This window comes from Rhinatrema bivittatum, chromosome 6, assembly GCF_901001135.1.
Source record: "Rhinatrema bivittatum chromosome 6, aRhiBiv1.1, whole genome shotgun sequence".
Classification (NCBI taxonomy): Eukaryota; Metazoa; Chordata; class Amphibia; order Gymnophiona; family Rhinatrematidae; genus Rhinatrema; species Rhinatrema bivittatum.
In genome coordinates, this window is record NC_042620.1 from 235535611 (window position 1) to 235561672 (window position 26062).

The 26062-nt window shown below is 43.0% G+C and overlaps 1 protein-coding gene across 3 annotated transcripts in view; it reads right to left on the reverse strand.

Annotated features, from left to right (window-relative positions):
- Nucleotides 1-354: 354 nt before the first annotated feature.
- The window catches only part of VAMP7 (vesicle associated membrane protein 7), a 108194-nt gene continuing 82486 nt past the window's right edge, over nucleotides 355-26062 (reverse strand). For all 3 annotated transcript variants that reach the window (XM_029606632.1, XM_029606630.1, XM_029606631.1), the window contains exons 4-8: nucleotides 20708-20845; nucleotides 9570-9660; nucleotides 7666-7733; nucleotides 2923-3015; nucleotides 355-2061 (exon numbers count right to left, since the gene is read on the reverse strand). In XM_029606632.1, the coding sequence (XP_029462492.1) occupies nucleotides 1993-2061; nucleotides 2923-3015; nucleotides 7666-7733; nucleotides 9570-9660; nucleotides 20708-20845 (459 nt within the window). In that variant the 3' untranslated portion in view covers nucleotides 355-1992. The remainder of the gene's footprint in view (nucleotides 2062-2922; nucleotides 3016-7665; nucleotides 7734-9569; nucleotides 9661-20707; nucleotides 20846-26062) is intronic.

Here is a 26062-nt window from a genome sequence, read left to right on the forward strand (position 1 = left end):
TATAACATGACTAGAGCAAAACTGGCTGTGGTAATCACACTTTTGTTTTTAATGCAGGAAAAGTTGTGCATTATATTCATATTTTTGAAATCTCCTTCATCCTTTCCCTTGTCTTCTTACAACTGTGATGAGCACAAGGTCAAGGGAAATTTTACTTTCCCCAGCATTAGAAAAAAAAATTACATTTCCTTCTCTATATTTGACAATCACAAATGGCAAGTAGAAACAAATACTCACCCTGTAATCAAAATTTTACTTCTAATTCGCTTTTCCATTTCTTCAACTTCTCCCCCCCTACACTCCTAGATGCAGCCATATCAAAGTGCCACAGATTCCATCACACACACAAGTTAGCAGATTTTGTAATGTCATTTTGTAATGTCATAATGAATATAAACTAATCAGATACAGCTTTTCAATATATTATTCTATTTCTCTTTATATGAAACCAAGTGTGCTACTTGATCTAACTACCTGATTTTATGAGTGACGTCTGGGCAAATGTATCAACATTAACAGGACTCAAAAAAAAGTAGTTTTATAGAGAGAGATGTATAAAAAGCAAAGACCAGCCACTTACTTAATCCACAGCACAAATAATTATCTTCTTCACATATTTTCATTGTGGGACAATATTCAGGGTGAGTTATCCTAGATGAATTCCAATAAAAGTAGACCCCCCTCAAAAGTATAGCAAAATAAGCAGAGCCACACCTATTGCACATCTCATAAAGCAAACCACAGCATTCTTCTACCTGCAACTGGAAGAAACTGAATGCCACTAAAAAAAAAGATATTTCACAACAGCCAAAGGTTTATCATCCAAGAGCTCATCTACCATACATATGCAGCTATAGTCAAGCTATCTGTGCCCCACAAAATGTAGCATTGAAAGCGCTAAGGGCAAAAGATGGGATCCACCAACGATTTTGCAAATAGTTGTATGGCAAGATTTAATGTAGTATTATACTGTGAATATTTTAAAATATTTGGTACTTTTAGTAGTTTTCCCAAAATGTGACTCTACAAAGAAAAGAACAGCGTGCACCCAAGAATAATTAGATGCATACAGTATAACATTTACAGAAATGAGATAAAATTCAGATTTATTGCTTGAAAAGAAAAAAACCAACATATTCCCATCACTGGTGATATCAGCAGCTAAAAAAGATGCCATACATTGTTCACAATGCCGATTAATAAACTGTGTTGTCTCTCTCCCTGCCTGCATGACTATCTTGCAGCCCTTTTTCAGTTTACTAGCCAGCTACAGTATGTGGCGAGCAGAGAGATGTGTGCTCTTCCGTAGGGCTTTCCATGGGTCCTTGTTCATATGATCTTGCATTGCAGTGAGAAAAGAAATGCAAAACAATGGATCTACATTTTTACTCGCCTTTATCAAATGCTTCCCATGTAGTCTGAGCACTGCCTCTCCTCTCTCGGTCACTCTAACCATCAAGTGAAAGTAAATCACACAAAACAGTGTTCTCCCACATAACTTCATTCGACAATCACATTAAAGTGCAACACCACGTGTGTGCATAGGCACGCACTTACACTGTACTTACATACAAACACATGCACACAAAACGAGCATGCCTGTGCTCCGCCAAACCAGAACTGGTAAAATGCTAATGGTCCATCAAAATGAGAGCAGTCTACCATTGAAATGAAAATGTGTCATCACTTCATACGTTTTCCCGAGACGGTCATCATTTTTCTTGTGGCTCCAGATGCATGAGATGGAATTTGACAAGATTTCCAGAAGGTACTGTGTTTTTAAACTTTCATAAGGCAAAGAGAAATTTGAATCCTGTACAGACGGAAGAATGGAAAGGTTTAAGAGCAGGCATGGCAGCTTCTGTCCATAGTGGAAAAAAAAAAGACGTTGCCAGAAGATGCTAGTTATCAAATCTCTGCTCTTATAAATCCGTTGTACTCTCTTTCTCTGTACAGATTAAGACAGGTTTCTTTTCTCTCTTTTGTTTTTATTTACTTGTTTACACAGCTCGGCCATGAGAGTCCACCGCATGCTGCTGACACAATGATGTAGATCACAACCTGCAAGAGAGGACATGCAGAATTTGTAGCACGTACATATATTTCTGCTATATTAAATGTTGAACTTTTGGCTTGCTCAGTATCTCTGTGGCACGTGAGGGCACTTCCACATAGGTCCCCGGTTCAATTTCCTATTGGATCTTCAGCACTATAGGTCAGCTAGGACTGGGGATGCTGAGGAGGGCATCATGGTCATTAATAATGGTGACCCCTGCTGGCTGGGTTTACAGCCTATGACACAGGGTTCTGAAAGGAGCTGTGGTGATTGGCTCTTGGCTTCAAGACCATTGCTGCAATGACCAGACTGGGAATAGGAGGAGGATTTATATAAATAGGGAAAAGTTACAAATGAACGCTCATGGCGCCAGAATCCCCCAACATTGGTCTGACTAAGCTGGAAGGAAAAAAAAAAAAGAGAAAATAGGAACTACCAGGCCAAAAGAAAATTAAAAGAAGCAAATCTTGATTTCTAATAAAAGTAAAGGAAATTACTAAATGGTCAAATAGAAATATTAGTAGTGAGATTCCTCTTGACTAATCCATGGGTCACCTTATGCACTCTTATGGGGCAAAAGGAAACAGAGAAAAGGTGAGCATTTCTTACCTGCACCTGACACACAATATGGTAATCAAGCCGAACAAGGCTTATTCATCAAGGGTAACTTGTATCATTATAAAACTGACAAGCATACCTTTATGTGACAAATAAGCATGAGAATGTCTACAAAAGTCAAACAATTGTTTGTGTAGCTCATGAGCATTTAAAGCCCCTTGTGCCTCTTTAAAAAAAGAAAAAAAAAAGGGGGGGGGGGGAGGCAATGTCTGAACTGTGAGCGGGCCTTGGCACAGCCTGGTACTTACAATGGTTACAAAGGCAATGATAATGGTGAGCTTCAGATTCTTCATGCACATGGCTCGGGCCAGGTTCCTGCTAGTGGTTTTGAATGTGACAGACTAAAAGAGAGTTAGGGGAATTTCATTAGTACAGTATAATCCACTGTGCAATGATACTGTTAACAGAGACTATTCTTCACCGAAAGGCTTTTCTGGGACCCTTCATATTTATTGCAGCAGCATCCTACCATAGGCACACAAATCATTTGCTATTTTAAATGCAAGGAGCAAAATCACCTTACTTAGAAATAACTAAATGAAAAGCACCTTTGGGCTTGGAGGAGAGATAGCTGAGAGAAGATATGATAGAGGTTTATAGCATCATGAATGGGGTGAATCAGGTAAATGCAGATCAGTTATTTACCCTTTCAAATACTACTAAAACAAGGGGACATTCTATGAAACTAACAATCAGCAGATTCAAAACAGATTGTAGAAAATATTTTTTCACTCAGCAGACTATCATGCTGTGGAATTACCAGAGGATGTAATTGCAGCGACTAGCATAGCTAGGTTTGGACAAATTCCTAGAGGAAAGGTCCATAACATAGCCAGGCAGATTGGAGAAGGCTATTGCTATTCCTGGGAGTGACTAACAGGAATTAAATCTACTTGATGGGATCTGTCAGGTACTTGCAATCTGGATTGGCCACTGCTGGAGACAGGATACTGTGTCCAATGGACCTTGGCCTGACCCTGAATTGAAATTCTTGTGGTCTTATGTTTGCATTTAACCTGAAAGCCAAGGTCAGACACAAGGGAACCAATATTCAAAGATCGCCGTTTATGTAAGTTTCCCAGATAAGACTTATCCAGCTTGGCTATGCTGCTGAATACCCCATATTTGATGGTACTTAACTAGTTAAGTTATATCCGGCTAAGTTTAGAGCTGCTATTGAGCAGGTGTAACTTATCCAGTTAACAGCATTAAAGTATGAAGATTGCTACTTATTTGGCTAACCCCTAGATTCATCAAAATGCTGTAACAACGCATGGATAATGCCTGCGGTAAGAAAAAGGTGCGTTTATGGTAATTTTAGAATTACCACACTGGGCACTAATATAGCGCTTTGCATAGGTAGTATCACGGGTTGCGGTAAAGTTTTTGTACCCCGCAGGGGGCTACTACTATGGAGATACGGAGATATGGAGAGAGCGAAAGTCATCCTACCTCTGGGAGGCCTTCACAGAATTCAACTATTATATCACTATAGCAGGGCCAGGTAATAGCTCGAGGAGAGGTGGTGGTTTAGGGGCCAGTTTTACATGCAGAGCGAGATGTACAAACAGCACAGTACATCTCTGTGAAGATTTGACATCATCAGGGCGAGAGAACATAGTAGAAATCTCAAGTTTGTGAGACTTCCCTCACTCCAAATGATGTCAAATCTTCACAGAGATGTACTGTTCATACATTTCGCTCTGCATGTAAAACTGGCCCCTAAACCACCACCAAAACCTCACCTCGAGCTATTAGCTGGCTCTCCTATAGAGATATAAATAGTTGAATACTGTGAAGGCCTCTCTCTCTCTCTTCCCCCACCCAGAAATAGCCAAAATGTAATTTGCAATCTTTAACAGCAGTTTTGGGCATATCGCACAGCTGAACGCCAGGAAAAAAAAGGTGTAGTTACTTCCAGCGTTAAAACCATGTTACAGCATGGTGCAATATTGCCCCTTCATTTTATTTAATCCCACCCCAACCCCTTCCCAATTCCGCCACTTCAAAAAATTTGCATTCGTGCAGTGCAGTAACACGGATTATCGCATGCATTAATGCATTATCACGTGCACTAACGCCATAACACATTTTGATGAACAACCCTACAAGTTATCTGGATAATTGGCGCTGCCCTGATCCACTCACTTCCTGCCTACAAGTTATCCGGCTAAGCAGTTATCTGGATAAGTGATTTATCTGGCTGAATGTAGTCTGATACCTACTTTTGGATACTGAGCTCTAGATATTTAAATAGAATTCAGTGTAAAGGAAGACCATTTTAATCAGCTCAATGTGAAAACTCTTGGGAGAACTGAGAGGCTTTGTTGACAGTAAATCCTTAAACTCGTAGCAAGAGAAATATACTTAATTTTTTTTCACTAACCTGTGCCTATAGGGACTCCAGAGGAGTCCCATTACCTTACATGCCATCATCAGAAAATTTAAGATTTCCAAGAGAAAAATCCTAGATGTCTCTAAAATACACTTGAGAAATGTAAACTTGGGAAGGGAGAAATAAGAAAATGATAGGTCTTTTCAGCCAGAATAAGAAGTCTCTTTGAAAAAGAAACAATATTGGCACATTTGTATTAACTGGCATCTTATCTGGGTCAGACATGTGATCCTCATTGAGGATAACTGGATATCAAAAGCAGCTGAATGTGGGCCACACTCTAAAGGCTGACACTGCTCAGATTACAAACACTACTCCAAAAACACATGGGGTGGAAAAATCAGCATCTGGATGCTGCTGGGCCAGGGCTTCCACGCAGAAGAGCAAAGGCCGGAAAGCAAGGGTGGAGAGAGAGGAAGGAAGGGGTGAGCAAAAGTATATATATAAAAATAAAAAACCCCAAAATGGACTGCATGGTAGTCTATTTATCAAACTATTTCTATTCTGCAATATGCAAAAAATCATTCAATGTGCATTACAATAGAAAACAAACAGCAACATGATAGACATATCAATAGTGTTAAACTAAAAAGATGATAAATAAAAACAGTAAAAATAACTCTGTAACCTCTTCAGACCCCAGTAGCAAGGAATTGTTTAAAAAATAGGGTTTTCAAATTCTTCCTCTTGTCTCATCTCAAAGCTAGAAATTAGTAAATGTATTCCAAATTTGTGGGCATGCAGTAAAAAAAGCATGGCTCCGGGTTGCCTACAGATGACAAACTTTAAGATGGTATTATGAGGTACTGTTTAGTGGTAAAACGTAGAGTACGACCGGGGGTGTAAAATGTTAGCAGCAATTTAAAATATTCTGGACCATCATCTTGCAATGCTTTAGAGTGAGAAACATTTAGCACACAAAAAATGGGAAGCCATTGCAAATCAATCAATTTAGGAGTCATGTGCTCTGGTTTTTCACAACTAGCAATAAGACATGCTACAGAGTTATGTACTACTTGTAAAACTTTTAATTGTTTTACAATTGGTCCAAAATAAATTGTATTATAGTAGTCATAGGAAGTTAAGATAAGAGCATGAATAAGCAATATAAAATCATCAGTACTTAAAATGTATCTAAGATGCCTAACTAGACATTTTTAAAAAGGTGGCTTTTAAAATTCATCCTTTAGAGAGGAAGAATTTTTACTAAGCATTGACACAGAGAAGTAAAAACTGGTGAAACTTTCAGCATCCTGGACACTTGTTGACCTTTTGTTTGGGCTTTGATAACATAGGGAGGAAGGAGGAATAGCCTGGTGGTTAGAGCAGTGGACTATGAACCAGGAGACCAGGGTTTGAGTCCTGCTGTCACCCCTTGTGACCTTGAGCAAGTCACTTTACCCTCGGGTACAAACTTAGATTTTACTTTACCCTCGGGTACAAACTTAGATTTTATTATATAAAAATAATAAATAAATAAATAATTTGAAAAACGTCAAGGACAGCTGATCATTATGGACTTGGGAAAAAAAGTACAGCTTGTTTGCATTAAAAAGGCAGACTTATAGGCATTTCACGGCTAGCTATACACTTCCTTTCCCATTTCACTGCGGGGTTTATGCCATTGAGTCTCTATTTGTCTAACCTTATATTTCAGCTCATAGCATTCTGATGGGAACCAAGGTAGGGGACACAGTGATCTGCAAGATTTTGTATATTTTAATGGTGCCACTGTGTCTAAGAGTAGGAAGAGAGAGAAAGAAAAATCATCTACAAAGACAGACGTCCAAATTAATTTTCAACTGCGATTGTGCTGAATCCAATAGTTTTCAAATTGGGAAGGATCGATAAGGTCCCCAAAACCATTTAGCATCATTTGGGTTAGGGAGTTTAGATTCAAACTTAGGTAGAACTAATTTAAGTTGAATAAGGACATGGTCAGACCAATAATATCTTTTGAATGTAGATTCTGAATATAGTTCTGGGTTTTCTAAACATTTGGCACAAAACAATAAATAAATCATGTGTCTCCCTGTATGGGTGGGGTGAAGTTATCTATTGGGACAACTCCAGGGAAGCCATAAGGGTTAAAAAGTCATCCGTAGTGCTCATGGGGGTCTTATGAAAATGAAAATTGAAAACTCCCGGTAGGCTTTCAGCAAGGGCAGTTAGGTCAAGGCTTCCTATTCCCTGTATTAAACAAATAGACAATTCCTCAGTCTGTAGTCTAATGCCTTCACAATGAGAATCATAAGGCAAAGAAAAAACAGGAGGAGTTTGTATAAAAAACTGGGCGAACACAACTCATTAACAATTAGCTCATCAACATCCTGTTTTTATTCTTATTTACATTTGGATTATTTCTATAATTGTTCTTTTACCATGAAAATGTAAAGTATGTTGTGTAGATCAGTAAAACAAACTCCTAGTTTTAATACACTTTGATTTGTATTTGTTTTAGACAGCAGAATGTGGAAAATGTACCAGGGTGTGAAGATTTTTACAAGCCTTTGTGCTCTCCAGTTTTAGGTTCTTTTCTCTACCAATTTCCACATATGCCACAGTCAACCTCTGTCCGTCATTCCTGTATACTTACAGAGTCCACAAGATTCTCTGTCTTGTCTATGAGCAGTTCTAACTTTTCTCCTCTTTGTGCCACCAAATCTGGGGGGGGGGGGGGGGGGGGGGGAAGAAAGACGACAGACCTGAATTTTGTGAGTACAAAGGCACTATAAATCTCTCAAAGCCCCTTTAGTCACAGCAGTCCATCTGGAATCTCTTTGTAAGGCCAGGTTGGACAAGACATGCTCTGAAACACAGCACAGGACTTCCTGTGAATAAGCTAACTAATAAATACAATGACAAGTTCTGCTGCTGTGTGGGCTAAAAATCAGTCAGACTGGGTGGCAAGGCAGTGGCTAAAGTCTAACAAACTGAAACAACTCCAAAAATGACCACGATGCAATCAAATGTTTACAAAAAAAGACAGCACCTCAGCAGCCTGGGCCACTGCCGGGAAATACTATCATCATCGGTAACTGTGCAGTAATGTTCTAATTTTTAAAATTTTAGCGATATGCAATTACAAATTGTCCAAAAAATATAAATGTGAAAATGTGGTTTTATACTTCCCATACCCAAGATGCAGCTCAGAATGGTCAAAGAAAATACCTGAAAGTGCTCTTACTCCTCTGCCTTGTGCTTCTGCACTGTTAATACACTGGTGGCTCCAATACCACAGTGGTTTTCTAAATGTTAAAAAGGCTTCATAAAATGCACATTTTTACTAATTTTAAAATGTTCATCTAATTTACAGCCCCCTCCCCTCAGACCCCAAACTCCTCTCTCCATTTCAACAGCCCCCAAACCACCAGGGCCAGAAATCAAGATTGTTCAGGGGCAGGGGAGGGACGGAAATTCACTAGGGTTAAAGAGGCAGAGGGAGCAAAAGGCGCTTTCCATTTGGAAACAAGCAAAAGAGAAAATGACACCCAAAATCCATTCTAAGGCATCTCCATTTCCTTGTTCAATCTGTTGTCTTTATTTTATTCCATTAGCTCTAGGGCAGGGCTTCTGGAACCCCTCCTGATGACCCCCCCCCCCCCCAGTCAGCCGGGTTTTCAGAATATCTACAATGAAAAGGCGTGAAATGTGTGTGTACGAGGGTCTTCAAAGCATTCAAAATTTCTCTCATACCTATTCATTGCAGTTACTCTGAAAACCTGACTGGAGGTGGGGTCAACATGACAGGTTTGGGAAGAGCACCCCAATAGCATAGTTCTGACTGCTGGACCCACCCACCTCCAAAATACCCTAGCCTGCAATCTGTTGCTATGTTCAAGTTCGTATTGTGCACTGTTTTACTATTTGTACTGTGTTATCCTGGATCCCATGTGTGTATGTCGTTTTCCTGGCAATAAAAATTATTTTGAAAAATAAAATAAAACCATCTCAACTATGAGTTTTAAACAATGGAGGCAGCAGTGGAAAGTTATACGATTGCGCTATAAGTATGTCAATCCTGCATATATGAAGATAAAAAGGGAAATGTTAGGCGAACTCTCTTCTAATTTTCCAAATGTAGCTTTGTAACAATAGTATAAACTGTGTTGTGCACGTCTAAGTACTAGGTTGCAGTTCTTTAATAAATGAAGGCTGAGGTGAGCAATGGCCCTTATGGATGCAGAGATGCCATGTGCTGGAAATTCTTCCTAATGGGATAGATTGGAAGGGAAGCTGTAAGCAGCTAACAGTAGTTACAACAAACCCTTCATTATTCGTACATCCAGCTACTTACTAACGTGAACACACACCAGTTCCTACAGATGGATGCCAAGTTTCCTGCTCTCAAAGGAGTTTTCCATACCAGGGAGCCATGTAAACTAATAGCTCACCGCGCCTTCCTACTGTAGTACTCCATGCTATGGAGCAATGAACTGCCCTGATTTTATTTGGAAAGGTGGTATAACAAATTAATACATTAAACTCATGTTCTTGTACCTATATTTCGGACCATGATTCCTTTTAGTTCATCCACTTGGGCTTGGGTCTCCACCACGCGGTCAGTGCTCTTGTGCTCAGAGTGGTGTTTCTAAAAGAAAGGAAATAAAAAACCATCATCACCCAAATCCATATTACACAGCATGTCCCACATATGCCCTCAAGAAGAGAACCAGAGAGACTGCCAGGTACCATGGCTCTCACACACACACACACACACACACACACACACACACACACACTAACGATTTAGAGACTCATCAGAGCCTCAGTTAGTGCAGGTAAAGTCAGTTAAAGAAAGCGTAACTGTGATGGTGAAAATGTCCTTCCAATTATGATTCTAAAACCTTACTAAAAGTGATTCCATCTCATTGCCTTTACCTAGAAATAAAGCTTGATAAACAAAAAAATGATATGGTGATACTTTTTTTTACTGGACTAACAAAACATTTGACTACTTTTTGGGAATTATACTCCCTTCAGATCAAAAGAAAATGAGCTGCCTTCAGTTTCGTTTTCAGTTTGGTGAAGTTGCTCATTTGTTTTTTTTCATATGGCTGTAAGAAATTGATCAAGTTAGTCCAATAAAAAGTTAACACCGTACATTTTTTGGTTTATTGTCCTTCAAGAGGACTAACATGGCAACCACACTACTTCATCGTATTTTAACCTGAAAATATTCCAAACCCAACTTCTCAGTCCCTTAAACCATCTAAAGTACAGTTACAACTATTGGTGTGGGACTGTAATGCACTCCATAATTTAATTCTTGCTATCTACCCATTCTGCATTTCAGCAGTCCTTTCCCAAGAGTGTGGCATGGCAAACGTGCACTCTCTCTCTGTAAACAAAGCGTGCAGCTCACCGGGATAGAGGGCAGAGTCACCCGTGCACTGTATTCTATCTTTAGCCAGGAGCCATTCCTCTACCAGTAAAGCACTGGACCTTTGTCTAAGATGTCACCCATACTAGGACACCTACAGTTCACTGAGGTATATAAGTGGTGGCACTGGAAAACCAGAGACCCAGCTCAGCCATGTACAGTATGACCTTAAGCAAAGCCCTGTGCTGAAGCAAGTCAAGTTCTTAGCAATTGGGATGTTGCATGGACAGATTTGGGGAGAAAGTACCAAAAAAAAAAAAAAAAGCAAATCACACTCTGCCAACATTTCTTTCCTTTTACTTTAAAGCGGAGATGCGGGGGTTGGATTCCTCCCGCCATTTCACTGCTTTGTGGATGCTTTTTACAGCAGCAAACTGCCTTTGTTTTCCACAAGAAACTGAGCAAAACAGGAAATGGCCATGAAGCCAAGTGGGCCTGTGGCGCTCAACAATAACAGCCCTAGCCCAGCAGCATTGGTGTGACGTTAGTTTGAAAAATGGAGGAAAAAAAAAAGCCCAGTTTAAAAGGCTGTTACATTTCAGTGCAATCAAAACCCTGGGCTAAAGGAACAAGTTAGAAAAGAATTGCAGAGCAATTCAGGAGTGCTTTTTTTTCTAAAAACAATTTTGTGCTAAACTCACACAAGTCTAATGGGAAAGCAAGGATTCTCTGCAGACATCAGGATGAATTAGCCATAACGTGGGTGACATCATCCGCTGGCACAGACATTTGACCTAGTTCTCAGAGCTCAGTAAAGACTACTGAGCATGCATGGGAGTCCCCACACTGCACATATACTGCCACTTGAGCTCCTCAGCTTTAGCAACTGTGGTTGGCTCTTCAGGGAGGCAGCTGGGTATCAATGGCTAATTTATCTTGCTGTCTACAGACAACCCTGTCTACAAATAAGCAAACTTGCATTCTCCATCAACTATCCGATTGTGATTTATTGTGAATGTTTATAATCCGTTGAGATTTGCAGATCAGCAGTCTATACATTTTATAAATAAATAAATAAATAAATAAAACAAGCAGGTATGGATTTAGCCCTAAAATGTGGGAAATGCAAAACAAAGGGTTGCAGAACAGAGCAACTACTGAAAGGAGCAACCAGGATCACTCCAATGCAGAGTGGGCTACTGGGTAATCAGGCTGCACAAAACTGCTTGTCCAAGTTACTGTCCCCTCTGAGACTTGCTGTTCAGACAACAGTAGGAGGTGACAGTGTGAATTGATGACTAAACAGAAGTTCTGCATATGTCTTGGAAGTGGCTCTTAGATGAGCCTCTTAAGTCAACATGTTTCTCATTTGATGAGCCTTGACATTCTGTCATCTGCAAACCAACCAGTGCACCACACAGTCAACAAGCTAATTAAAGAGAGTTCCTTTGGCAACTGCATGTCCCAATCTATTGGGATCAAAGGATATGGAGAGCTGAGAAACATTATGAGGTTGAAGCCTTCTCACAGTACTGGAGTCTCCAAGCTCTATGGAAGTAACCAAAGATCTGGCTGCAGTGTTAAAAGTTTTGACACAAGCAAATCAGATGCTTCTCACATTCCTTTATATTCTCTACAGCTCAGCGGAATTCTGCCTGTTCTGGGTCTGATGATTTCATCAAAGGTTTCAGCTTCTGTATGTATCATTCAAATACTGTGGCTGATGAGCCACAACCCAAGTGCTAAGCATAGCTCCCTAGACAAACTTCTTCCAAAACATGTCTATAATCTTTGGGTCCCTCCCAGAAGTATGTTAGAGTGATCACAACTGTGCGTCGTACACTTCTTCAACTCTACCCTCATTGAGTGGTGCAGTAGCTGAATCACACCAATACCTCAGATCCAGCTTTCAGACCATTGGAAGGCATATTGGTATTTACCACAATCTCATGTACTGGAATGGATACAGCATCTGCCAGAGGCTGAAGAAACTGAAGCACCCTGAAGACATCCACTCTTGGGTATACTTCCTTCCTGACATGATGGAAAGGGCCTTTGCCATCTTATCCAGGAAATATGAGTGGCAGAGATCTTCTGGAGAAGTCATATGTTGGGGCAAGTCCAGTAAAAGGTCAGACAGAATCCCCATGGAATCCTCCTCCTTCCCTGATAATATGCTGAGCCACAATCCTGATGATGATGGTGGTGACCAGAGAGAAGACCTCTGCTGCATCAAAGGGGAAGCTTCAGGAGGAATTCAAAGTGCACTGATGCCACTTCTTCCTTTTCTGATCCTTAAAGGGACTCTCCTCAAGGAGGGAAATCCAAGACTGCAGGAGGGGGACTTATTCCCTTCACTGGAAGCCTTCTGGGGGAGCTTTGAGCAGCACCACTATGTGGGAAGATTTCCTTCATCTTAGACAGGAGAGGCTGCAACCTCCCTCTCCGATCCTCAGGGTCTAAATAGATGAAGACATTCTTCACAAGCTCTGACAGGTGTGCTCCCACTGGTTGAAGGACTCTCTGCGCTAGAGTTGGAGGAGAGACATCTTCTTTAGACCTAGATCGGCTCCTCTTCACTAAGGGCTGCTGATGTTGATGTTGCCAAGATGGAGCTTGGGTCTGCAATAGTATCTGTAGTCATGGCCAGCTCTTGGACACTTCATGCCAGATGCATCAAGACTTCCCGTTGATTGATACCATGGCTGAAGAGTGGAACCAGAGACATTCTTTTTGAGCTGTAGCAAGACTTCTGTGCTTTTGTGTCAAGGTTGTTTGCCTTGACAATGATGGGGCCTTAGCAGGCTGCACACTGGAGGAGTTCCACACCAAAGAGACAAACATCCTGGCTGAACCAGGTCCGGATAGAAGTGGCTTGGTCCTATGGGGATCTTTCATGCCATAAATGAGGTTGGCATCTGTCCCAACTCAGGGTCGAAGCCTGCTCCACTCTGGCAGAGGACCACGTCAATGGCACAGGCTTCTTTGTTACCAAAGAAAAAGACCCCAGAGGGAATCCCTCGTACATCCTTAGGCACTTTTCTCTTATGCATCACACTCAACCCCTGACCTAAGATAGTTCCAGAATCCAGCATCACAGGATGGGCGAGAGAGACTTGCTTGACTTGGTGGAGGAGGAGGGAGAGTTATCCTGCTTCAATATTCTGCATCAAGTCTGTTGACACCTAGCCATGGGACAAGGAACAGCTCCATTGCACCATTCCCAGGGCCTCCATTTTCCCCCAAACGCAGTGTTGTGCCCACAGGGGACATCCTACCGCATCTGTGGCAGTTGGCAGAGTCATGATCCAGATCCAGGCAGTGATAGCAAACTGAATAAGAATCTGTGATATCTGGCACCTGCAGATACAAGCCTTCAAACTGCTGAGTTCTTCTTGGTCCCAGTCTTCTCCATTTCACACACTTTTTTTTTTTTTTTTTTAACCACACACAGAACTGAAAAGCTCTACAGTTTGAAAACAAAAAATTATGCAATGAGACAAGAAAAACTAAGCCAATAAAAAAGGCCAGAAAATAAATTATAGTGAGAAACTGGGAACAGGCTCATGCAGTAGTTAGGACGAAGCAAGACTGAAAAGCTCAAGAGACAGTGTGCACTCCTGGGGGCTCCCAGGCACACCCAGCAAAGTCTTTACTGAGCTCTCAGAGCTGGCGCCATTGGATGATGTCATACATGCGTTATGACTAATTCATGCCTGCTTGTCAACTGAGAAAAAATATTTTTGTTTCCAGTTTTGGGCTACATTTATACATTTTCTGAGGAAACAATTTCAGTTTTCTAGATTTTATTTAGAAATATCTATCCTGAAAATGTGGGTACTGTATGTTGAATGGTTCAGGATATAATGTGAACACAAAGCAATACATGAGTGATATATATTTTTTTAATACTAAAAATGGGAGAAAATGCTGACATGCTTCCTCTCTCAGCCCTAGAAAGCATTTTATAGTGGTGGATAATGGTTATTTGTATTTAATTTTTCAACTGGCAACTTTGAGGCATCTTACTGAAACAGTAACAAGGAAAGAAACTGATTTTTGGTTTTTTCTTTTTGCTTTCAGAAAACACAAAAGGTAGAACAATGAAATGAGCAGCTGACATTCAGTTCTGAGGATCCTACTTGCAAGTTTAACCAGGCTCCTGCAGTCTGCTGTCCTGCCCCTCCCCTAGCTCTTGTGGATCACATGCACTCATGTGACGGGCTCTGCCTCCCTCCAGCTCTAAACCCCACACACACTCTTTACACCACACAGAATGCTGCTGGGCCCTTTTTTCCCCTGTTCTCTTTTCTTTTTGTTTGTTTCATTCCTTAAGTGATACAAGTGTTTACTGTTTTGTTTTGTTGTTGTTTTCTATTAGAGCTTGGCCATTTACATCACTCTGGGTCTAAGTTAATCAGGTGCTGCTTTGCTGAACCCCAGGCAGGTATCATGCAGATACTTGCGAAGTAGGAACTGAAGAGCATAGGTGGAAAGACTTTCAAAACAGGGCGGGGCCAACTGCACAACTCTTATTCCCCCTCTCCCCCCCAAAAAAATATATATATTAGACAAAGTAAGAGACGAGGCAGCAAGCAACAGAGGCAAGAAACCATCTGCCTTTCAGCCAGTACGACTGCTTCAAACACAGCAACAAATTAAAGTGATCTTCAGACTGTAAAAGAAATATCAGGTCAAGTCTGTTTGACATTGGACAGGCAACTGCTAAGGAAAGCAGGATGCTGGAGGTGAGGAGGCCCGCAGGTACTCTGAGCTTCTCTTCTCCAGCTGGGACTGCGGGAAAGTAAGAACCTGCAGAGTTTGCAAATGCAAGCTCCCAAGTACAGGGGGAGAGTTTAAAAAGCATCTGCCCCACCCCATGAAGTCTGCAGGATGGCTCCAGCCCCCCCCCCCCCCGCCTGCAATTGCAGGGAGAGTGGTACTAGTCAGACTTTTACATAGGTAAACACCAGTTTTAATTTGGTTAAAAGCTGATGTTCACCAGAATCCTACTATAGTTATTAATATGTTTAGATTTGGAGAGGGGGGTGTGGGGGATAGAAATTACCAAAAACCCAAAAGAAAATTCAAATTTCCAAGGAATTTCTCAGTACCATTGGTCAGGAAAGGAGTTTGGCATAGTGTAGGCAGGATCTGTGAAAGCTTCCCCAACGTGGCTATAGAAATATACTGCAGGCAGACCCAAAAGAGGATTTCTAGGGTCCGAGTGGGGGGGGGGGCGTCTTTTTTTCTTTGAATTATGCAAGTGCACGGTTAAATACCAGAATAATTCATATCTTTTTTATGACCCTCCTCAGTTGACCCAATTTTTGATAAAGCGCCTTCTGCTGACCTCCAGTCTTAATAGTCTCGTTATAGTTCCAAAAGGCCGGGAAGCGATAGTTCCCTATATTGTATATTGTAATGGCTGCTTCTATGATCTATTGCCTTTTGTTGTTTTTTTTTTGTTTTCTTCCTTGGGTTGTGGATTGGCATTCTCCTCCCTACTGAGGACTGGTTTGAAAATCGAGAGTGTTAATAAGTACCGTTTCGCTCCATAAGACGCACTTTTTTTCCCCCAAAAGTGGGGGGAAAATGTCTGTGCGTCTTATGGAGTGAATTTAAACCCCCCCCCCCCCAAAAAAAAACATCTAACTACAAACCCCCTCCATCCCTCCTGACCCCTTCCCAAGACCTGCCAAAAGTCCCTGGTGGTCCAGTGGAGGTTCGGGAGCGATCTCCTGCACTCAGGCTGGCGACGCCCGGAAACAGAGCCGGTTTAGCACACCATTTTTTTTTCCCTGTTAATTTTCCCCCTCTGAATCCTAGGTGCATCTTATGGAGCGAAAAATATGGTATATGTATTGACTGGTGGTTCTCTGCCTTTCTTTTCCTTTTTTCCAATTTTCCATCTCAATTTCTATTTCTATCAAGATTGTCTTGTATAATTTGGAAATTGCATAAATTAAAAAAAAAAAAAAAAAAAAGAAATATACTGCAGCGCTTATATTATCACCACGGAGGTGCTGGTGCTTCTGACCAGGGAGTAGGATTTTCTGTGGATGTTTGGGGTTCTTTTGCATGAAGTTAGCTTAACTTTCACAAATTATTCAGAGGTGCAGCCACAGCACTTAAATATACCAGACTATTTTAAAGTTAGAGGAATAAAGTATCTGGCTTACTTTTATACCTGAGTTAGCCAGATAACTTAGCCGGCTAACTTAACTCAGCCCTGGAGTGCCCCTACGTAATTTGGCTAAATTTTAGACAGCTAGTAAATTATCCAGTTAAAATTTAGCCAAATAAGTGGGGGAAATATTACAAAGTCAGCATTTAGCTGGATGACCTGCTAGTTATTCAGCAAAATGATGTTGAATATTGACCCATTTATATCTAAATTATAAATTTCTCACATTTACTGCCTATTGCATAAACAATTCATAATTCAGCCACCTCCTTGTAATAGTATTTTACTGACATTTTATATTTTTCACAAACGTATCCTAGCAGTCTGTGTTAATTTATATGCGTTGTTATAGTTCTTGGACATTGTGTTCTTTTGTTTTTAAGTATTTTTTTAATGGGATAGAGCAGAATTAAATGGGGTCACTCTGGAATTCTGAGTCATAAACCATCTGCCAGGCATACATCAAGGTCTTTGCTTCCAGTTTTAATTAATTTAAGCTAGCAAAATCATTTTGGGCTGGCACAATGGCTCCCTGGCATTACCATGAAATCTTCCACACTCTGGGTTGACTGGGGCTGAGGAGGAAGGGGTGATTTGGGAAGAGAGCACTCAGTCATCTTGCAATAGTGACATCTAGTGGCCAGATTCAGTGGCCACGATTGCAAGATTCCAGAAAGAGCCCTGGAGCATGGCCTCCAACTGAAGACTGTCTCTGCAATGACTGGGCTAGTTGAGTTGGGAGTGGGGTATAGAAGAAGGGAAAGATCTCCAGGTAACTGTGAATGAATGCTTATGACACCAACCTCAGTTCCGAATGAGCTGGAAACCTAACAAGGAACTGCAAGGAACTGTAGGGTCAAAAAAATAATGTTACACTATGTGCTGTTCTATTTTGTTTTAAACAAATCTAAAGGTGATACCTATGTATAGGCATGTGCAGCTGGAAAAATTTGTTTTGTGGGTTCCCTATTTCCTTTTTTTTTTAGTTTCAAAACAAAAACAAATGTGTTGGGTTTTTTTAGTTTGATTCATTTTTGTTTGCCATTAAAATCAAAGAGGCACCAAAGGTGGCATTAATAGTCTATGACTCTGAAAAGGGGCAAAGGAGTACCAGCATTGGCAGGATTTCAGCAGGTCACTGTAAAAGGAACAAAGACATAGAAAAAGTGGGAAGAACACCCCAAATCTCCAAAAGAGGGCTCCAGCAAAAGTGCCACGAGCCCTTGTTGGAATCTCAAGTAGTAAACTGGCACCGAAAGAGGCATTAGTATGCTAAGTCAACATGAAGGAGGAACAGTGCAGAAAAGGTGGCAGTAAAACCTCCAAGGCAGGCACTGATAAAGGAGCCAAGCAGTCAAAGAGCAGCTTCAAGATTTCAGAGCACCATGAGAGATGAAAAGCAGCTCTGGGGTCCACCAGCAAAACATAGTGGCAAATGAAACTCCAAGGTGTAAAGTCTGGGCAGACAAGCAAGGCTGAGTGGCACAAAGACCCGCAGTGTGCAGAGTGAAATTTAGATTTTCTTGTAGAATGGGTTTGCCAAATACAAAGGTTCTTATCCCAATCAGTACATCACAATGGTTTCTCTAATGACTGTGGGGTGGTTTTCCAGGAAAGGAGTGGGGGGCTGCTTTATTTCCCAGATCATGGAGCTGCCCCCTCAGTCAGTTCCATTTCCTGATTTTGCATGAAATCTTTGGCACTACTCTGGGGGGGGGGCTGATGCAATAAGACGGGTGCGCATATTGAGCGCCCGTTTTCCTAACGCACGTACAAACATATCCCCTGGGCACCCGATGCAGTATTAAAAGGAGGTGCTGCATTAAAAAGGGACGCGCTAGGGAAAAATTATGTATCAGGCACCAGAATTGCAATGGGCGAGCATCATTTTTATTTCGCTTCAGGCTGATTTCACCCCTTGCTACTTTTTTTTTGTGCATTTATATTTTGTGTGTAAAGTGCGCATGTCCAGAATTTTTTTTCTTTTTTACCTTAAGCCATTACATTATACATTTTTAGTTTTTAAACACCAAGCAGTAGATTTAAATGTCACAATGATACTGAGGTAGGACGAACCACAGAGGACAGTGATTTTTAATTTCTCATGAGACCTTGACTCCTGGATTGACTTAATGCCAGTTCCGGGGCTGGAGTTAAAAATTTGCCACATTAAAAAGTATGCATTGGGCACCTGGAGATTTTCTGCATCTGGGAGTAATAGTCTCATCTACATGAATTTACATGTGATGAGCGTTATTGGCTAGGTATTTGGACATGAATTTGGACACACTAACATCCTTACTGCATCGGGTGCTAGTCAGGCTCATCCAACCACATATAAACCCATGCGCTAGTCTGGGCGCGTTTTATTGTATTGGCCCCTAAGTGTTATCACATTCAGAACGGTGAAATGGTTATGCTTGAGCATCTTTTGTCTTGTGCCAGTTTTTCCTCCTTCAGAATGAGGGCTTTTTTGGGGAAAAAAAAATCAGGATAACAAACATTATAACAAACCAAGAAATCCTTCTTTAGTTTTGGTGCAGGACTGCCAGTGCCGGTGCCAACCTGCCCAATTTTGGACACATTTAAATTTACTTCATCTGCTCTGCCTTTCCCTGTCCCTGATGTTATTGTTTTTATGTCACTGGGGATATGAAGACTACAACAAAGATTTAATATTTTTTACAGTGGCATTGTAATGTCCACTGCCCAGCAAACAAAATAATGAGTAACCTCAAGTGTATCTAAGGCTTCAATCACCAAAAAGGAAAAACAGAACAGCAACTACAAGTGAAAGCAACACAAATCTGCAATGAGACACAGATATTGTGATGCAGCGCTGCCTCACTGCTTTGTTTTCCTCTCTTGTGTGATGGGCTGTTGATGGGCTGGCAGAGAGAGCTCAGAGCTTTGCTTTCACACAGACAATGTCCTGAGAAGCACTGCAGAGCAAATCTCTGACACCCATAGTCTTCAAGATCAGTGTCACTGTGCCACGTCCACAGCGATAGGTCAGACTAGCAAAATGCTTTGCTGTGATACATCATTCCTCTCATTTTGACAAGTCCATCCTCCCCCTTCTCTGTGACTGCCTGCTCTACACTGCATCAATTTCTAACTGTACAAATGCACCTGTTGCTCTCCCTATGATTTCTCTGAGTCCATTGACTATAATGGCTTACAGAAATCCTTCTATTTCAAACAAATGAAATGGATTTGTTTTATTCATAACTGGCCCCTATTTGTTTCATTTTTCTATTTAATTTTAAACTAATGCACATCCCTACCTATGTAGTAATAATTTTATTTTGGGTTTAGACCACAAAGCCCCATAGCTGTAGTCAGAGTCAAATCTCCAGAACCCCATTCTTCCTATAATTATTCTCACAAAAACAAATGAGGGGACATTTTAAAATTCTCAGTCCAAGTACATTGTGTTATGCAAATATTAAACTGAACATGTCATGAAAAAAATATTTCCTATCCCTAGCAGGCCATCAATGTCATGGCTCACTTCTTAAACACTGTATATCTAATTCCAAAGAAGTAGAAATGCAAGAAATATGACAGAATGCTTACAAAACATAAGCAGAACTGGAAGTCCTATGGGCATAACAGAGCTGAGAAACAAGTATTTTAATATTATGAAAAACCCAGATATTTCATATATTTAAACTGAAAGGCAACCCATGTTTCTCTCTTCCTAAAGGATTTTCTCATCATCCATGCATCAAATATAAAACAACCGGATTTGAAAGTACTGTATGTCTTTGCTTTGCAGTCAATATTTCTAATTATCGTGTTTCCATTGCCACCACTAAAACTAATGCTAAAACATGGCCAGTAAGACTCCTTCCCCTGTATACTTCAGTGTCCATGAACGCACTAAAAGCTGAACATACACTAGCACCACAAAACACGAGGAATGCAGTGCCAAAACCACCTGCTTCCATTTCATTTATTTATTTTTTACATGCTTAACTGAGAAGGGCCTTTTTCACCTCACTTTCCTCTCAATAGGAAATTAAAACCAGGCAAATAATAAATAAAACAAAAGCTCTGAAATAATTGTTGCATTACATGCCCATTTCTAGAGAATGCCCTTAAGTGAGCAGGCCAGCCTCATACCAGTTGCGCTGCCAGGACACTGGAGAATTCGCTGTTCATGGCATAGGGGAGAGCGGTCTGTGCTCTGGAGCCATACGTGGTCTGAAATCTCTTCTTGATTTCATTCAGGAAAGCGAAGGCTCTTGAGCGCTCAAAATCCTACAAAGAAGTTGAAAGTTATGAGCAAAAAAAAAAAGACCAGATTCTTTTCCGTACCTTAAATGCTGCCATCTTGCATTCTGTATGCAGTCCCTCCATGCATTTGTAAATAAAATTTCAGCTTTTTTCTGAAGCTAAAAAGCCAATACACCACAGAAGACATAATAAAAATGAGCAATGTGCTGTTTTTCAAGCTGGTCTATGACTCAGTATTTGCATAAATAGTTTCATGCTGTTTTATTTGCACTTGTAAAAGATATATATTTACCAACTCGTCACCTCCTTATTCATTTTTTTTATTTAATCTTTATTAGATTTAAAACGTCTCTACAATACACAAGATAAGGTAAATCAAAGAAAATATCCATCAAGGAATACACATTTCAAAATAATCAAGTCCTCATTAATGGAGAAATTACTTACCTGACAATTTCGTTTTCCTTAGTGTAGACAGGACCAATGGATATAGTGTGCTCCTGATAGCAGTTGGAGACGGATCAGATTTCAATCTGACATCAGCCCTAGTACATATACCATTGCAGGAAGTGCAGTGCTTCAGTATTCTCTTCGAAAAGCAATTGTGGATATATGTGTGACTGAACAATTTGATTAACTTGAACAACTTGAACTGGTTGATGTGGATATAGCTGGAGACTGCCAGTGCACTCAACCGAGAAACGCTGACACCCGGTAGGTATGGGTGTCCTAGTTAGAAGGAAGCTTGGCTTACCCGTGTTTGTCTTGCTCTCGGGGAATTGTCATCCGAAGTTTCCATGTTTGTCGGCAGCCGTGGGCAGGATGCTGAGTCTGTCTGTCTACACTAAGGGAAACGAAATTATTAGGTAAGTAATTTCTCCATTTCCGTAGCAGATGGACTCAGGACCAATGGGATGTACAAAAGCTTCTCCCGAACCGGGTTGGAGGCTGCCCGAGGCCCACTTAGTATTGCCCTTGCGAATGCTGTGTCCTCCCGAGCCTGAACATCCAGGCGGTAGAACCTAGAGAAGGTATGAATGGAGGACCATGTCGCCGCCCGACAGATCTCGGCAGTGACAGCATCTTAGTTTCCACCCAGGACACTGCCTGGGCTCTAGTGGAATGAGCCTTGACTTGTAGAGGTGGAGGCTTGATAACTTCTTTGATCCAGCGGGCTATGGTTGCTCGTGAGGCCGCTTCCTTGTTTCTTCCCACTGTGAAGGACAAAGAGGGGGTCCGTCCTTCGTACAGCTTCCGACCTTTCCAGATATCAGACTAGGAGTCTGCCATCTTAACGTCGGCAAAGGCGACGAGATTCTTCTGAGTCCTTATGCTCATCTGGCGATAGCAACGAGATGGTCCGGTTTAGATGGAAGTGAGAAACCACTTTTGGGAGGAAGGAAGGGACAGTGCGTAGCTGTATGGATCCCGGTGTGAACCTGAGGAAGGGTTCTCGGCAGGACAGTGCTTGAAGCTCGGAGATGCGACGGGCCGAACAGACTGCCACTAGAAATGCAGTCTTCAATGTTAGTAGTCGGAGGGACAGACCGCAGGTGGGTCTGAAGGAGGCTCCTGCTAGGAAGTTTAGGACTAGATTGAGATTCCATAAAGATACCGGCCACTTTAGGGGTGATCGGATCTGTTTGACCCCTTTCAGGAAGCGGGAGACGTCCGGGTGAGAGGCTTGGTGCAGGCCAACGCGGCCACCTGCACCTTGATGGAGTTGAGAGACAACCTTTCTGCAGGAATTCCAGAATCGTGGGGAATTTTGACTGTCCGCGGGAGAATGTTGCAGTCTTCACACCAGGCTTCGAATATTCTCCATGTTCGTATGTAGGTTAGAGATGTGGAAAACTTGCGTGCTCAGAGCAGTGTGTCATTCACCGCCCCCGAGTATCCGCTCTTCTTCAGGCATGTCCTCTCAATGGCCAGACCATAAGAGAGAATCGAGTTGGGTCTTCGTGGAGGATCGGGCCTTGTTGGAGCAGATCCCTGTGAGGAGGTAGAGGGCTCCTGTCAGTAGTCTTCACATGTCTGCATACCACGGTCTTCTTGGCCAGTCCGGGGCACTAGAAGTACTGGTCTCCTGTGGTGTTCTATCTTGCGAATGATTCCGCCCAGTAATGGCCACGGTGGGAAGGCGTATAGCAGGATTTCCTGTGGCCAGGTCTGGACGAGAGCATCGATCCCTTGTGATTGTGGTTCCCGTCTGCGACTGAAGAAGTTGGGAACTTGGGCGTTTGACCAGCTTGCCAGGAGGTCCATGGCTGGTGTTCCCCAGTGGTTTACTATCAACTGGAAGGCTGTGTTAGACAGCCTCCATTCCCCTGGGTCTAGATTTTCTCTGCTGAGGTCATTCGCAGTGATGTTGTCCTTTCCCGCGATGTGGGTGGCTGAGATCTCTTGTAGGTTTGATTCCGCTCATGCCTTTAGGGGGTCTATTTCCAGAGACACCTGTTGGCTTTTGGTTCCTCTCTGGTGGTTGATGTAGGCCACCGTTGTGGCATTGTCCAACATGACTCTGACCGATTCGCCCCGGAGTCTGTGACTGAACTATAGGCAGGCTAGCCTGACTGCCCGTGCTTCCAATCGGTTGATGTTCCATCCCGACTCTTCCTTGTCCCATTGCCCCTGGACGGTCAGTTCCTGGCAATGGGCTCCCCACCCTCGTAGGCTCGCATCCGTGGTGAGCAGGATCCAGGTCGGCGGGGATAGCCTTACTCCCTTGCCCAGATGGTCTTTTTGTAGCCACCATTAGAGCTGGGTTCGATCTTCCTCCGGGAGCTGGAGGCAAACGGAGTAATTCTGGGACATCGGATTCCATCGTGACAGTAGGGAACGCTGTAGGGGGTCGCATGTGAGCTCTTGCCCATCGGATCACTTCCAGTGTGGATGTCATGAGTCCGAGGACTTGGAGGTAGTCATACACCTTGGGGCGGACTGCTTAACAGATTTCACAATTGGTTCATCAGTTGTTTTGTTCTTCTTGTAGGAGTCAGAATGACCTTGTCTTGTCTGGTGTCAAACTGGACTCCCAGGTATTCCAGAGATTGGTAGGGCTGCAGACAGCTCTTGTTTGTGTTGACCCCCCCACCTGAGGTTCTCCAGTAGAGTTTTGACTCTGGTGGTCGCCTGATGACTTTCCTCTGGGGATTTTGCCCTGATCAGCCAATCGTCCAGATATGGGTGTATGATGATTCCTTCTTTTCTCGGTGTCGCTGCCACTACAACCATGATTTTAGTGAACGTTCGGGGTACTGTGGCTAGCCTGAAGAGTAGTGCCCAGAACTGGTAGTGGTGGGTCCAGGATCGTGAAGCGTAAAAAACGCTGATGCTCGTGATGGACCGGGATGTGCAGATAGATTCCTGACAGATCCAGGGATGTGAGGAATTCTCCCGGCTGTATCGCCCTTATGACCAAGCGTAGGGTTTCCATGTGGAAGCGAGGTACCCTCAAGTGGCAGTTGACGGACTTGAGGTCCAGGATGGGCCGGAACGATAAAATAGATGGAATAGTGCCTCTTATTTTCTTGTTGCGTGGGCACCGGCATTATGGCCTTTAAGTCGAGCAATTTGGTCAGTGTAGATTCCACTACCATCCTCTTGAAAGGGTCGTGGCAGGGAGATTTCACAAACTTGTCCGGATAATATCCCTCTCGAATGATGGTTAGAACCTACTTGTCTGAAGTTCTCTCGACCCATCTTTGGTAGAATAGGGCGAGCCTGCCCTCTATGGCTTCTTCCTGTGGATGGGTCGGCTTCATTGCGAGGTGCGGCTGGGGCCTGGACTAGCACCGGCTCCCCTTTTGTTGTGTTTGTTCTGAAAGGACTGGCCTCTGCCTGCGGGGCGAGAAGCTTGATATGTACTTCTGTACGGTTTGAAGCGCTGTGATCCCCTGCCCTTAGGTGTTCAGGGGGAGGGAAGCTGGCTTCTCTTGTTCTTGTCCTCCGGTAGCCACGGTACTGGGGATTCACCCCATTTGTCGGCTAACTTCTGCAGTTCGCTTCCAAACAGGTGGTTTCCCTTAAAGGGCATTCTCGTGATTCTCGTCTTGGACCAGCTTCTGAGCCAGAGTTGTTTTCTGGCTGCCACAGCGGACGAAACGCCTCTGGCTGCGGTGCACACCAGGTCGGAGGTCGCATCCATGAGGAATGATACTGCTGGTTCTAGTGCTTCAAAGGGTGTGGTGGTGTTCCTGGTCTTTGATAAGCAGGCGAGTGTCACCATGGCACAGCAGGCCGCGAGATCTGTAGTGACATAGCTGAAACGTCGAATGACTGTTTAAGGATGGATTCGAGACGTCTGTCCTAGGCATCCTTGAGTGCCGCTCCTCCCTTGACTGGGATGGTAGTGCACTTTGAGACCGCGCAGACCATGGAGTCCACTTTGGGGAATGCCAGGAGATCTTTGGCAGCGGGGTCCAGGGGGTATAGGGCTGCCAGGGTCCATCCCCCCCTTGAACGTGGCCTCCGGAGACTCCCATTCCAGGTCAATCAGCTGTTGAACGGCCTGCAGAAAAGGGAAATGGCGGGAGGCCTAACGGAGTCCCTCGAGGAGAGGGTTCGTCTTCGGTTCCCCTGTGGCACTCATGCCTGGGATAGCGAGCTCTTTCAGGCTGTGAGCCACGAGGTCTGATAGTTCATCTTTAGTGAAGAAATGCCTCATGGTTTGATAAGGTTCCGTCCCTGGAGGGATTTCCCCTTCCTCCAGGGAGTCTTGATCCTCGTCCGAGGTGTCCATGTCCCCAAAGTTGGGGCTTTGAGGTGGGAGGGGCACGCTGTGCCATTGCGGACGCCGGTTGCATGTGGACAAAGGTATGTAGGCCTTTGAAGAATTCCACCCAATAGAAAGGTGCTGGGTCTAAATTGAGAGGCGCCGCGTCCCCGGGGAGCCCCTGTTTGAGGAAGGCTTTCGCCGGGGGTAGCCAGATCTGGTGTACTGTTGGTGGATCCGGATCCCAGTGCCGGCTGGAGAGGACCTTGGCCTGGCTCACCCAGAGCCTCCTCGCACTGTAGACACAGGGCCGTGGCCTCTTCGTGCTGCGCAGCTCTGATGTGGCATGCTGGGCAGAGGCCCTGAGCCTTGAACTTCTTGTCCGGTGGTGCCATGGTTTGTGCGTGTAGGATTGCAGAAAATTCCAGTTTGTGCGTTCAAGTGTACGCCAGGAGGCTTAGTTACGCGCTCTGGGTGTGCCGAAGTTGTGCGTGTAGGTCGGATGCGTGCTCAACAAGATATGCGCG